Source organism: Mustelus asterias, chromosome 8, assembly GCF_964213995.1.
Source record: "Mustelus asterias chromosome 8, sMusAst1.hap1.1, whole genome shotgun sequence".
Classification (NCBI taxonomy): domain Eukaryota; kingdom Metazoa; phylum Chordata; class Chondrichthyes; order Carcharhiniformes; family Triakidae; genus Mustelus; species Mustelus asterias.
Genome location: NC_135808.1, coordinates 62864089 through 62878465, shown reverse-complemented (window position 1 = coordinate 62878465; position 14377 = coordinate 62864089). Strand labels below are relative to the sequence as shown.

General features: G+C 40.5%; 1 protein-coding gene across 5 annotated transcripts in view; it reads left to right on the top strand.

Moving 5' to 3' along the window:
• Positions 1–14377, top strand: part of LOC144497883 (uncharacterized protein C1orf21-like) — a 213214-nt gene that overhangs the window by 169534 nt on the left and 29303 nt on the right. For all 5 annotated transcript variants that reach the window (XM_078219322.1, XM_078219324.1, XM_078219325.1 and 2 more), the window contains one exon: positions 5768–5844. In XM_078219322.1, the coding sequence (XP_078075448.1) occupies positions 5768–5844 (77 nt within the window). The remainder of the gene's footprint in view (positions 1–5767; positions 5845–14377) is intronic.

Genomic DNA, 14377 nt, shown 5'->3' with positions numbered 1-14377 from the left:
TCAAAGCACCAACGCCTATTCAAATCACTGTAGGTGCTCCTGGATGTACACATACATTCTCAACCCACATTTGAGTCAACAGTGCAGCAAAGTGACAATACTCCACAAAATCAAACAACATATTTAAATCAAACAACATATTTAAATCAAGACCAGAGACATGATTCATTTCCTCCTCCCCATGCCCCCAAAACTAGAGCCTTATATAGAAGTGCTGCCTCCATCTCCCAAAGAAACAACATATGTATTTTGAAAAGCTTTTCTCTGACCTGTTGACTGGCATTCCTTTTTACAATACAATGCTTTCTCATTTTATCCAAAGCATTCAACATCCTGAATTGGAAGAGATCCAACTTTCATGTCTTTTGTTGTTGTGCAGGAATGAGTAACAATTAATACTGGCACCAGCTGTCACACCTCCACATATGTCAGCCTGTTTCCTCATGCCTGTCTTACAGGAGAGGAGTTGACTCCTGCTGCTTTATCATCGCAAAGCTGACCATTCCACACATTGTTCTTTCTGGCAGAGATCTTCAAGAATATTATTTATTTTGAATTCCATCACTATACTCATCTTCCAAGTGTTTAAAATCCTCTGCATGCTGTTTATCATGTATTTTTGTTCTTTATGTCACAAATCAAGACCTTCAAGTTCGTCTCAGCCCCATAGCTGATTGTGACCCAGATTGCCAATATTCCAGTATAATCCTTTTTCCAATATCCAGCATTGGCTCTGGTTTCTAGCTCTATTATTACTAGTTATTCTGTGGAGAAGTGCTGTACTGTGATAATATGACTGGCATAACCAAATATTTGGACAGTAAAACCTGATTGACAGGTCTGTTTTGTTGCCTATCTTAATCTCGTGTCTTCTGGATTTTCTCTGTGTGATGCAGTCATGTCAAATTTGTCGGTTTGAATTTTTTAACACTATCAGGAGCAGCATAATCATGGATTTGTTATTCTACGGCAGAACTCCTAGAGTTTTACATGAGCGATGTGCTGCCCTCATTACAATTTTCTTCTGGAAAACTAACTAGCCAACTGAAGGTGCTTATTACATTGCTGGGTGTATTTTTTTTCTTCAATCAACCCCTCATGCATGTGTTCTTTTTTAAGAACAACTTTTAGTCATGTGTTTCTGACTAAAGCAGCTGCCTTCAATCCATTCAGAGTTGTTTGTTTTGATTTTCAAAAAAGCTGCATGGTCTTTTTACATTTGCAATGTACAAAATAATTGTGATGTGGAAATGCCGGTGTTGGACTGGGGTGGGCACAGTAAGAAGTCTCACAACACCAGGTTACTGTCCCAACAGGTTTATTTGTAATCACGGCTTTCAGAGCGCTGCTCCTGCATCAGGTGAGTTACTTACCTGGTGAAGGAGCAGCGCTCCGAAAGCTTGTGATTCCAAATAAACCCTGTTGGACTTTAACCTGGTGTTGTGAGACTTCTTACTGTACAAAATAATTTGCAGCGAACACATGCATTCCTATAACTTGTTTTCTTCAAAGACCTCAGTTGAGCCTTTTACCAAGTCCAGTCATTGATGGCACTGAGCTACCCAATAAGTTTGCATCTTGTTTGTGCGTGTGCCAACTAACCAGCATTATTTCCTGACAGCAGCAATTCACAACATGACGGTTTTCCCAATGACTGCATTGTGATTTACCAATGCCTTACTGATGCCAGTTTCTTGGATGAGCTAATTCTGATTCTTTATGTTGTCTGGTTTCCTCATTCCAGTATTTAGCTCCCTGATGACCCAGGAATCTGAGTTTCTTTTTTGAACGCTTCAGCAGTTGGCACTAATGGGTCTAGGTGGTTAGGGTATAGAACAAAGAACAAAGAAAATTGCAGCACAGGAACAGGCCCTTCGGCCCTCCAAGCCTGCACCGACCATGTATTTAGTTATAAAATTACTCCAGGCCCCATTTATATGCCCTAGATCTGTTCAGGCTATGGTCAAGAGCTACCCTATCTCTTCTCTTCATAATGTAAGCAGTCGGTCGGATCAGACTGCACTTTCAGAGATGGAATGTAAGACAAAGGAAAATTAATAGCTAGTAGTAGGTGGGAAATCATTCCTGGCTCACTTCAGTAGAATCCAGAAAGGGATATGCACCATGGAATTAGAAAAACAATATTATGGTTTTGTGTGATAGTGCAATTTAAACAGTAAACTCTCACGGTGCCATCCATTTCATTGCTGGAACTCTGTGCATTTAATGCACCTGTGGTGTTGGCATCTGTTCTTCATCTCTGTATTTATCAGAATGCAAAGAAAGAGAGTGGATCAAAATAATTGAATAAAACATCCACTTCCTCATTTAGTTGTTGTAAAATACTTCCATCAAAATACCATTGAAATGCTTTTTTTTTAAACCCACCCCCCCCCCCCCATGTGGGGCAGCGGTGGGCAACCTGTGACCCAAGGGCCTCGTGTGGCCCATCTGAGTTCTGAGTGTGGCCCACGAGACATTTTGTTGACCATTGCCCACGTGCAGGGTCACCACATACCACTGATTTCTGTCTGTGTAGTTTTTCCCTATCAGTATATCTGAAGTGATATGCACGTAAAGCAAGGGCAAGTGAAGTGAGGTGCATGCTGACTGCAGACAGCATTGACTGAGAGAGCCGTGCGTTCCCTCTGTGTCCAAAGTGAAAATAATTCTTTTGTTACCATTTGAAGTTGATAGTTCTATTAATATATAAATGATTAAGCATTTTTTATAACTCTTTATGAAATATTCAGTGGATGTTCATTGTATTTAATCTTATTCATGGGGTCATGGTTAGTGAACAAACCTGATTTCTATCTTGCAGTTCACTGAGATGAAGGAGGGCCATTTACGTGGCCCACTCACTAGCCTAGGTTGTCCATCACTGCTGTAGGGGATGGGGAAATAGGTAAGTTTATTTAGTAGCAATCTTTGCTGTGAGGCATGGAGGATTGCAGATTTAATTCAAATTTGTAATTAATCAATAAATACCCGAAGATCTCGGGCTGGTTCCCAGTCTGTGCCGAGTTAATTCATCTCTGTACCGAGAGCAGGACATGCAATGCAATTCTTGAGTACTTTGGACTGAGGAGAGAAAGAAAAACCTGAATTTTCATTGCTGTCAAATTTGGAGTGACTCCTACGTGCATTACACACAGAATGCTTCAGGCTTGACTCTGATGCCATGACTCAGTCAGTAGTTCTCTCACCTCTTGAGTCAGACGTTCATTGGTTCAAATCCCACTCCAGCATGTAACCTAGGTTGACGCTCCAGTGCCCATTGAGTGCTGGATGTGTTGGATGTGCTGGTGCTTGGACGGGATGTTCTCTCAGATTTAAAAGTTTCCATTATTATTACTGATGCTATTTTAAGAAAAGACCAGGGGAACAATCCCTGGTGTTCTGATCAGTATTTATCTCCCACCAACTTCTCAAAAAGAGATTACCATTAGCACGTTCTAGGTTGTCAAACCTGGTTGTCTGAAAATTGGCTGCCATGTTTCCTGTACAGCAGTGGTTAAACTTTAAAAAGTACTTCATTGATTGCAAAGCACTTAGACACAGCATAATATTGTGAAAGGCATTGAAATGTGAGTTTATTTCCTTATGTTGTCTTTACAGCTAGTATTTTTATTCTTTGCTCAGGTGAATCTGCACAGTTAGAAATAACAGGCCAGCAAATTCTGAGATTGGAGCAATTCTGGTGAATTGGTAGCATCCTTGTCAGAATTTGGGTTTGAACCCATTTCTAATAGGTGTCTTGACCCTTCATTGACCTGAATATTAATTGTTTTTCTATGCAGGTGCTGCCTGATCTGCTGCGTGTTTCCAGCATTTTCTGTTCTTATTTGATATTTCTAACATCTGCAGCGTTTTGCTTTTATATTCACTTTTTAAAAAATCCTGCCATCATTCACTGGCTGCAGAATGCTTTGGGACATCCTGTGGTCTTCAAAGCCGCTAGATAAACTTTGTTTCCAAGTCAGTTGTGTTGTATCACTTAATTCATTTAGATTAAAGAATTTGCTTTTATACAATTTATACAATTGCATGATATCAGGATATCACAAAATGCTTTGCAGCCAATGAAGTACTTTTTTGAAGTGTAGTCACTTATAATGTGCGACATATGCCAGCTAAGCTTTGCACGTGATCCCACAAACAGCAACATGACCATGATCAGGTAATCTCACTCTTTTTATGATGTTTGTTGGGAGGGGGGGGTAAGTATTGGACAGGACACGAGGGAAAACATCCCCCCTCCTCTTTGTATTAGTGTCATGAGGTCTTTTACATCTGCTCAAAAGGGCAGGTGGGACTTGTTTTAACATCTCAATTAAAACATTGGAATCCTTTATTTTCCTCGTGTGTAACTAAACCATTTTCTGCTGCCTCCACCTCCTCTCTAAGGCTTCTGAATTGACAATCAGTAGAATACAAGTGCCAAACAATCAAGGCAAAACATTCAAAATCACAAAGCACATAAAAGGATTAGTTTTCCCACTCTCTCAGGACTGCACTGGGGTGTCAGCCTGGATTTCTATATTCTGGAATTGGACTTGACCTCACAACCTCCTGACTGGGCAAGATGTGTTATAAGAATTGTTTTTAAAGGAAGAGCGACATGATCCCCAACAGCATCTGACTGGAATAGTTGGGACAACAAACTGAAATGTTACTCCCTTGTCACAATCACTTGTATTTTTATGAATAGCTGCTGAATCAAAGCAATATTTTCAGCTGTACCCTACAGAATTGGATAAACTGCAATGTATTTTCATTTCCTGGAAACACAATGTGCCTCTCACAGAATGTGCACGTGTTTGCCATGAGATAGCACATTCTGTTCACCGGTAGCTCAGCTAAGACTGCTCAGTCTCTTTTTAGTTAGGACTTTTGTGTAGGTGTCAAGGAGTAGCATTTTTATCCTAAATGTGGATTTCTTTTAAACACAGGTCCCAGAGGTGAAAGGTCAGTGTGTTAATAGTCCAGTGTTACCCAATCCTTTTCTTTTACTGTCCATCCAGAAGCAGTTGGGTCCAACCAACAGCATTACACTAGTTTTTCTTAAGTTGATAGTGTGGCATGCACTAAGTTGGTGGGAAGTGTTTTGTGGACGTTTTTAAGTAGCAACATTAAAATGTTTAACTGCGTTGATAAGCAAAGTGGTTTCAACAGAGAAATTGCTATTTAATTATCCTGCGCACAGTCTGGTGGCCTGCTTATTATCATAGCTGTATCAGTGATGTTGCATCTTGCCTGGTTGTATTTCTTATGAACCTATGAATTTTATAATGGGTAAATTAATGTACTGATGTTACAATATTGAGCATTCATATTGATTGCTTACATTGTAGCATCAAATAATAGGGTGGCTACTAATAATAGCAGATCAACTGCCTTGGGTGATTTTCTGCATTTAAAAGTGGCTGCCATATCTTTCATTTGTCAGGATGCACAATGCTCAAATAATCTTTCATTCATTTGCAGTGATTTGGAAAGAATACTAATACCTTTTATTTGTTTTGTGATTTTGAATCTTTTGCCTTTGTTGTGATTGTTTGGCACTTAAATTCTGCTGATAATGTCAATTCAGATGTGTTGCAAAGGGGTTGAGGAAGATACACATGGGGAAAAGAAAGAACTCGAATATTTTAAAGGGACAAAGGTGAAAGAACATCCTTTATCCCAAACACTAGAAATTAAGAACAATCTGTTCAAAACGCTGTGCACTCATGTTTGTGTATTGTGGATTTTGTGTTTCCAGGACAGGAGTGCGTTGCCAAATGCTAAAGCTAAATTCAGCAAAGAAGCACCAATGCTAACACACACACCTAGAGCAAAGTAAGTAGCATATGTTTAATGCGTTTTAACAGCTTTTTTTTGCAAAGCTCATAAACTACTTAATGCTAAGCGGATTATGTGTTTGTATTCCCATTGTAAAATTTTGAAACTGAAAATTAATTTCCTCTTAAGTAATCTTTTATTATCCAAGTGACCTGCCGTTCAATTCAAATTGTTAGTTACTTTCTAATTTTCATAGTACTAATTTAAAAAGTTATCTATTTTCAAATCTGTATCTTGTAAAAGCAGATCTCAATCTCAGACAAGATACAGGTAAATCAAGAAGGGTTTTGAACGTAAATTGTTAAAGAAATGTTTGATCTTGTTTAACTACATAATGAAAACTGCTCGGTCTGGTTAAGCTGTATGACCTGAACCAATATCATAGAAATCATAGAAACCCTACAGTACAGAAAGAGGCCATTCGGCCCATCGAGTCTGCACCGACCACAAACCCACCCAGGCCCTACCCCCATATCCCTACATATTTACCCACTAATCCCTCTAACCTACGCATCTCAGGACACTAAGGGCAATTTTTAGCATGGCCAATCAACCCAACCCGCACATCTTTGGACTGTGGGAGGAAACCGGAGCACCCGGAGGAAACACACACAGACACGAGGAGAATGTGCAAACTCCACACAGACAGTGAACCAAGCCGGGAATCGAACCCAGGTCCTTGGAGCTGTGAAGCAGCAGTGCTAACCACTGTGCTACCGTGCCGCCCCCACTGTGCTACCGTGCCGCCCCAATATGCTTCTTTTGCTTTTGTATTCTTTACTTTTATTTCCCAAAGTTGATGGTTAAAAGTGCTGGTTGACCCTTTCCCATGTATTGCAGAGCACAGTCGTTGTGCATTTCAATTTTTGCTTGGTTAAAGATCGTGTTGCTAATCATTATCCCCAGAGTTGGCATACTGCCAAGGATGACCCAGTCTTGAGTTTTAATAGTGTATTGCATTAATATGTAATGCAATAGTGTATACAGTTCATGCAATTTTGTTTTGCCATCGCAAGGAACTCTTGGTATGCTTTCTTTAGGCATTGCACATAAACTAATAAATGTCTCTCTCTTTGCTACAGTCATTTAACTCTAAGCCACCACTGCATTAGAATTGTTCCTTCTAAACTGGGGGGTCGCAATTGTACCACCTAGAGTTGTTGAAACTTGCATCTGTATTGCGCCTGCAGCATAGTAAAATGTCACAAGGTGCTTCACAGCATCTCAATCAGGCAAGAGAGGATGCTCAACCAAAGGAGGAGATATTCAGAGGGGACAATTGAAAGCTTGATCAGAGAAGTGGGTATTGCAAAAGATTTTCTGGGGATGTGGGTGTCAGTAACAAAGTCAGCATTTAGTGCCCATTGCTGGTTATCTTTCAGAAGATGGTGGTTTTGTACTGTGGGCAACATTGTGAAGGGGATCCCACAGTGCTGTTTGAAAGAGAGTTCCTGGATTTTGACCTCGCAACTTTGAAGGAACTGCAATATATGTTAAATTTAGGATGACTGTGCAGATTTCAGAATATGATGAATCCTGTTATGCGATTGAGCTCTCTGGGACATTGTGTTTTATCTTTGCACTTCTTCCTGAACATAGAAATTGGGTTGAAGTTTGCAATATTTAATCATTATTCCCAGCAGTTTGAAATGTACTCTGAAAGACTCGTTTCTGGTTGTTGAGTGTCAAGCAGCATATCTCAGTGCGCTTTCTATCAGAAAAGCAAATCATTGAATGCAGAAGGTTCCTCCTTGGAAATGTTAAAAATTGCTATTGTGCTCATCCTCTTCAAATTTTTGCATTTTATAGAATCATAGAATCCCTACAGTGCAGAACATAGAACAGTACAGCATAGAACAGGCCCTTCGGCCCACGATGTTGTGCCGAGCTTTATCTGAAACCAAGATCAAGCTATCCCACTCCCTATCATCCTGGTGTGCTCCATGTGCCTATCCAATAACCGCTTAAATGTTCCTAAAGTGTCTGACTCCACTATCACTGCAGGCAGTCCATTCCACGCCCCAACCACTCTCTGCGTAAGAACCTACCTCTGATATCCTTCCTATATCTCCCACCACGAACCCTATAGTTATGCCCCCTTGTAATAGCTCCATCCACCCGAGGAAATAGTCTTTGAACGTTCACTCTATCTATCCCCTTCATCATTTTATAAACCTCTATTAAGTCTCCCATCAGCCTCCTCCGCTCCAGAGAGAACAGCCCTAGCTCCCTCAACCTTTCCTCATAAGACCTACCCTCCAAACCAGGCAGCATCCTGGTAAATCTCCTCTGCACTCTTTCCAGCGCTTCCACATCCTTCTTATAGTGAGGTGACCAGAACTGCACACACTATTCCAAATGTGGTCTCACCAAGGTCCTGTACAGTTGCAGCATAAGCCCACGGCTCTTAAACTCCAACCCCCTGTTAATAAAAGCTAACACACTATAGGCCTTCTTCACAGATCTATCCACTTGAGTGGCAACCTTTAGAGATCAGAAGGAGACCATTTGGCCCATCGAGTCTTCACTGACCGCAATCCCACCCAGGCCCTATTCTGGTAACCCCAGAGGTTTACCCTGTTAATCCCCCTGACACTAGGGTGAATTTAGCATGGCCAATCAATCTAACCCGCATATCTTTGGACTGCAGAAAGAAACCAGAGCACCAGAGGAAACGCGTGCAGATACGGAGAGAATGTGCAAACTCCACACAGACGGCAACCCAAGGCCGGAATTGAACCCAGCTCCCTGGCACTGAGGGGCAGCAGTGCTAACCACTATGCCACCGTGCCGTCCTTATTTCTCTTTCTCCTCAACGACTTTCAATTATCACACTACCTAAAGGACCCCACTCGTGCTGGAGGAGGGTATGAGGGTGGGGAAGAGGTGTCTGTGGATACTGGTACCTAGTCAAATCGCTATTCTGCATGTGATCGTGGGCAGCTCATGGCAACTCATTCATTGAGCTAATCCTAGGCACAGCTGAAGAGTTCTCCAGTTCTCACAAGATAGCATTCAGTGCCAGAGATTATGGCCAACTGTCTGTTATTTAAACTCCCCACATCCTAGTGCAGAGAACCTGAAGCTGATGGAATTAGTTTCTCTGCTTGATTGGGATCCGATAACTCAGCACACATCAGACATTGAGTCTGTGAACTTCTGAGACTATCAGTCATGTGATGATCCATGCATCATGACTGAGTCACCGGGGAGCAAAATCTTAAAATGGTTCAATCCATCTAGTGGACGTGCTGATAATTTAGTAGTTCTTGTGGCAGAGACTGAGTTTTCAGTTAAGTGTCTGAAAACCATAACATCTTACATTGGCATAAGAAAATTTAAATTTAATACTATGGAAATATTCTAGGTTCGAAATTGGAGATCTTCCTTACTTCGGCAGCAGCTTGCAATATGAATCCACTGTAGATCATTAGCCCTAGCTAGCCTTAGAATATTCCCCGAAAACTTTTAACAGTTACACTATTCACTGTGTTCAGTGACTATATCAACATTTCATGCCAGCTGCAAAGGTAGCCAAGTGAATTCTGTGCTGCTGATTGAAGTACAAAATATGTAATCATTCACATCAGTAAACTCGCACGACTAAATATCATAACTTGCAGTTCAGAATTGGGTGTTCATTACTTTTCATATTCATTCAGTAAGTTTAGGAACTATATTGCTTTTCATTGAAGACGACATTGGGCAAATTATTTATTTAATTGAGCTCTGGGGATTTATAGGATTCATAAATTAAATTCAGTGATGTTTTTAAGTGTAATTCTGTGTCTCAGAATTATACTGGTATTATGATTGTAATCTTGGAGGGAGTAAGGAGCTGTGAATTATAAGTGATTGCTCATGTTAAAGGGTGACTACTGCCAAACTCGCCCTGATTCTCTTCACCAATCCATACATTGTTTTAATTTTCACATACAGTCTGAATAGTCCTAAATTAACACTTTGCATCTCTTAGGAAGCAGTAACAAACTAGTAAATATGGTACAATACCCCATGGCTTATGAGATTTAATGCAAAAATGTTTGGCTTACTATAAAGTTGCAAACATTGCTCGACACTTTCATTTCGAGTTGTTATGTTATATTTTGCAGATCTCGGAAAGGATTTGTGATACTTGTATACTGTCCATGTTGCATTTGACCATAGTGACCAGCTTATTTAAAGAAATGCTATTGAAGTTGGTTGTACTCTTCAATAGCTTGGAAAGGAAAGGAAAACTTGAGTTTATGCAGTGCCTTTAATGGCCTCGCAATGTGCCAAAGTCCTTTGCAGCCATTTAAATACTTGTGAAGTGTAGTCACTGTTGTCATATAGGAAATGTGGCAACCAATTTGCAGATAGCAAACTCCCACAATTAACAATGTGATACCAACTGGATAATCTGTTTTGTTGACCTTGTTAGAGGATAAATATTGGCAAGACACTAGAGATAACTCCCCTGCTCTTTGAAATAAATGCCATGGAATCTTTTACCTCTACCAAAAAGGGGAATTGCAACCTTAGCTTACTGTCTCAGCTAAAATCGGCATCTCTGACGCTGTAGCACTCCTTTAATACAATGCTAAAGTACCAACCTAGATTTTGTGCTCAAGTCTTCGGAGAGGGTTTTGAACGCACAAGCTTCTGATTCAGCTGCAAGAATGTCACTATTCAGCCATAGCTGACAAGTACTATAAGTTTAAGTTTATTTGTTTGTGTCACAAATAGGCTTACATTAACACTGCAGTTAAGTTACTGTGAAAATCCCCTGAACAATACTCTTAGGAAATGTCACTGCTGCACTTTATTGGTATTAAGAACATAAGAACTAGGAGCAGGAGTAGGCCATCTGCCCCTTGTGCCTGCTCTGCCATTCAATAAGATCATGGCTGACCTTTTGTGGACTGAGCTCCACTTACCTGCCCGCTCACCATAACCCTTAATTCCTTTACCTGCCCGCTCACCATAACCCTTAATTCCTTTACTGTTCAAAAATTTATCTATCCTTGACTTAAAAACATTCAATGAGGTAGCCTCAACTGCTTCTCTAGGCAGGAAATTCCACAGATTCACAATCCTTACGGTGAAGAAGTTCCTCCTCAACTCAGTCCTAAATCTGCTTCCCCTTATTTTGAGACTATGCCCCCTCGTTCTAGTTTCACCCGCCAGTGGAAACAACTTCCCTGCTTCTATCTTATCTATTCCCTTCATAATCTTATATGTTTCTATAAGATCTCCCCTCGTTCTTCTGAATTCCAATGAGTATAGCCCCAGTCTACTCAGTCTCTCCTCATAAGCCAACCCTCTCAACTCCAGAATCAACCTCGTGAATCTCCTCTGCAATCTCTCCAGTGCCAGTATATTCTTTCTCAAGTAAGGAGACCAAAACTGTACACAGTACTCCAGGTGTGGCCTCACCAGCACTTTATACAATTGCAACATAACCTCACTGTTTTTAAACTCTATCCCTCTAGCAATAAAGGACAAAATTCCATTTGTCGTCTTAATTACCTGCTACACCTGCAAACCAATTCCTTGAGATTCATGCACAAGGACACCCAGGTCCCTCTGCACAGCAGCATGCTGAAATTTTTTACCATTTAAATGATAGTCCATTTTGCTGTTATTCCTACCAAAATGGATGACCTCATATTTACCAACATTGTACTCCATCTGCCAGATCCTCGCCCACTCACTTAGACTATCTATATCCCTTTGCAGACTTTCAGCGTCCTTTGCACCCTTTGCTCTGCCACTCATCTTAGTGTCATTTGCGAATTTTGACACACTACACTTGGTCCCCAACTCCAAATCAATCATAAACCGATTGAGACCCATCTGACGAGGTGGTTTATGACCACTTCCAGAAACAACATAAACGTTGCTGGATACATTTCCCAAGCTCTTAGGGCATATGTGACAGAAACACCTGCAGACCATGACTTAAATGAATTGAGCAAACCTGACGAATGGTTTAGTGGACAAAGGGATAACTGGTACAGACCAGAGGTTTTCAGGTTTGATGCACAATCTGCGTAGTTAGAAAGGTTAACTGAGGGAAGGTTTGGAGTGCTACAGTTAAACTCTGTATCCAGGGTTTTTGTTATGGGAAGGATATGCTTGGATTCTTGTTCCAGGTCTTATCCAGCAATCCTTGGCATAAAGTGTGAATTATGTGAATGTTGGTTGTAATGATCGAACTCAGTCAGCACTGAAAATCTTCATGAAGGAATAAACATGGGTAATTATTATCTAGGCTTGCAATGGGAGAATGGCTACTTTGTCAAAAAAAGAAAGACTTGCATTTACATATGGCCTTTCACCACCACAGGATACTCCAAAGTGCTGTACATCCTGTGAAGTATTTTTAAGTATAGACAATGTAGTAATGTTGGAAATAAAAAGTCATTTTAAGCACAGTAAGCTCCCAGAAACAGCACTATGATAATGGCCAGAAAAATCTGCTTTTGTGTCTTTGAGGAAAAAAATTGGTCAGATACTGCCTGCTCCTCTTCAAAATAGTGCTATGTGATCTCTCATGTCTGCTTGAGGGGGTAGAAGCTTAACATCTCAGCTGAAAGATGGCACATCCAGATATTGCACCACTCTGAGTATTACAATGGAGTGCCAGCCCTGATCTTTGTGCTCAAAGCTTGGAGTGGGACTTGAACCCATAACCATTTGACATGGAGCCAATTGAGCCTCAGCTGACTCATACTATGCCTGGCAGCCTTTGACCATACTCTGGTAAGCATCAATGTCTTGAAGAGTTATTTGGAAAGAATGGAAACCTAGCTTACTGCCCCCAAAAAAGATGTTTAACATGTGCAGTTGTTTCTCCTATTCTCTCAATGCCAAAGAATCTCCCTGCAATATAATCAGATTGGACTCTACAATCCCAGAAACAACCCATAGAAGTCTATTTAGTGCAGTGTTTTATTTGTTCTATTTTTTAATTGAAATACAAATGTTTCTGAATGACTTCTCTTGGGGACCCTTCAAATGCAATGAGTCAATTGCACTACGATGACTGTTGATGTGTATTGTGTCATTCTGTTCGGTGTCTGATCCCACAAACTTCAGTGAGATGAATGACTTCCAGGAAGCCATAAAGATTATTTCTGGGACATTAAGGCCAACACAATGGCTTCTTGTGCTAGCACTGATTTAACCTCCTGATATCTGCAGAGAAAACATGCTCTTTAAAGAACACCACTGGCTGGCTGCAAATGAAGCATTCCCGTTGACACGGGATTTCAAATAGAAACCTACACATTTGTCTGAAATCCAGTCGTTCAGATTGGAAGGCACCACGCATCCTAAAAACTGACAACTCTATCTCTCAATGATGCACCTCTTGATTGACTGCAAACGTCATCAAGTGCAATGATAACTGACCCAAATGGTAGAAATCCCAGGTTTCAACCTTGGAAACCTGGGCCAACTTCAACCCATGTCAGTGGGCCAGGGAAGATGTTGCTACTTGTTCCACAAGTGGAACAGCTCAAATTGTGAATCTGGTTGTCCACATCAGACCAAAGCCCCTGAGAGATCCATTTCTGGTGGCATCACAACCATTCACACTGCACCAGATGAATAGATTGCTAACCTTGACATCAAACTTTAACTGCTTCCTCAACCATACTAATAAAAAAGGAAATAAAATGACGAGTTGATGTTTCTTTTTGAATGGAGTTGGTAAAGTTGGATTGGAGCAAGTTAGTGAGATGCCAGTTTGATGCGTTATCCAAAGGATGGCATTTCTTAGTGCAGCACTGAGGGAGGTCTGTATTGAGTGTCAGTCTGGATTATATATTCAAGTCCTTAAGTGGGTTTGAATCTACAAATATTTCAACTGAGCTCAGTGCTACCCAACTCTGATACCATTCCATAATTGTTACTTTGTCACTGGTAGCATTTGTATCTTAACAGTAAAAATGGAAATAGCTCAATAAGTACCCTCATTCATATAGACATGGATGAAAATTATATTTGTTGATGTCTGACATAAATATTTTGAAAACTATAACTTAAAGACACATTGCTCCGCGTACGTTGGAGATTTGTAGTCCAGTCCAGTGCACCTATTCCTATAGCTGGCAAGTTAATGAGATTTTGGTCAGGTACAAATTATAGTAATAAAAAAAAGACAAAAAAAATGTAGTTCTGTCTGGTATAGGACCCTCTGGGGACCTAGAACACTGGTATTAATGATGCAAGAAGTTTGGATTACAGATCCTCAGGTGTTCTGGGTGAATCATTGTCTAACATTGGGAAGCCTCGTTACAACAATATGTAAATAAATGAAGGAAACTACATGCCAGGAGCTTTAGTTCATTTTAAACTCAAGTTTATTGGCCCTATCGGTGAGGTTAGTGTTATCATTGTGCACGTGTGTGGCTGCAGCACTTGTAGCCACACTGTGAATCTCCATGTTCTGCAAGAATTGGAAAATATTCACATCATAACTGGTGTTGTATTGAAAGGAATTATTGTCGAGGTAGAATAACAGAAAGGTTGGAGGAAGTTT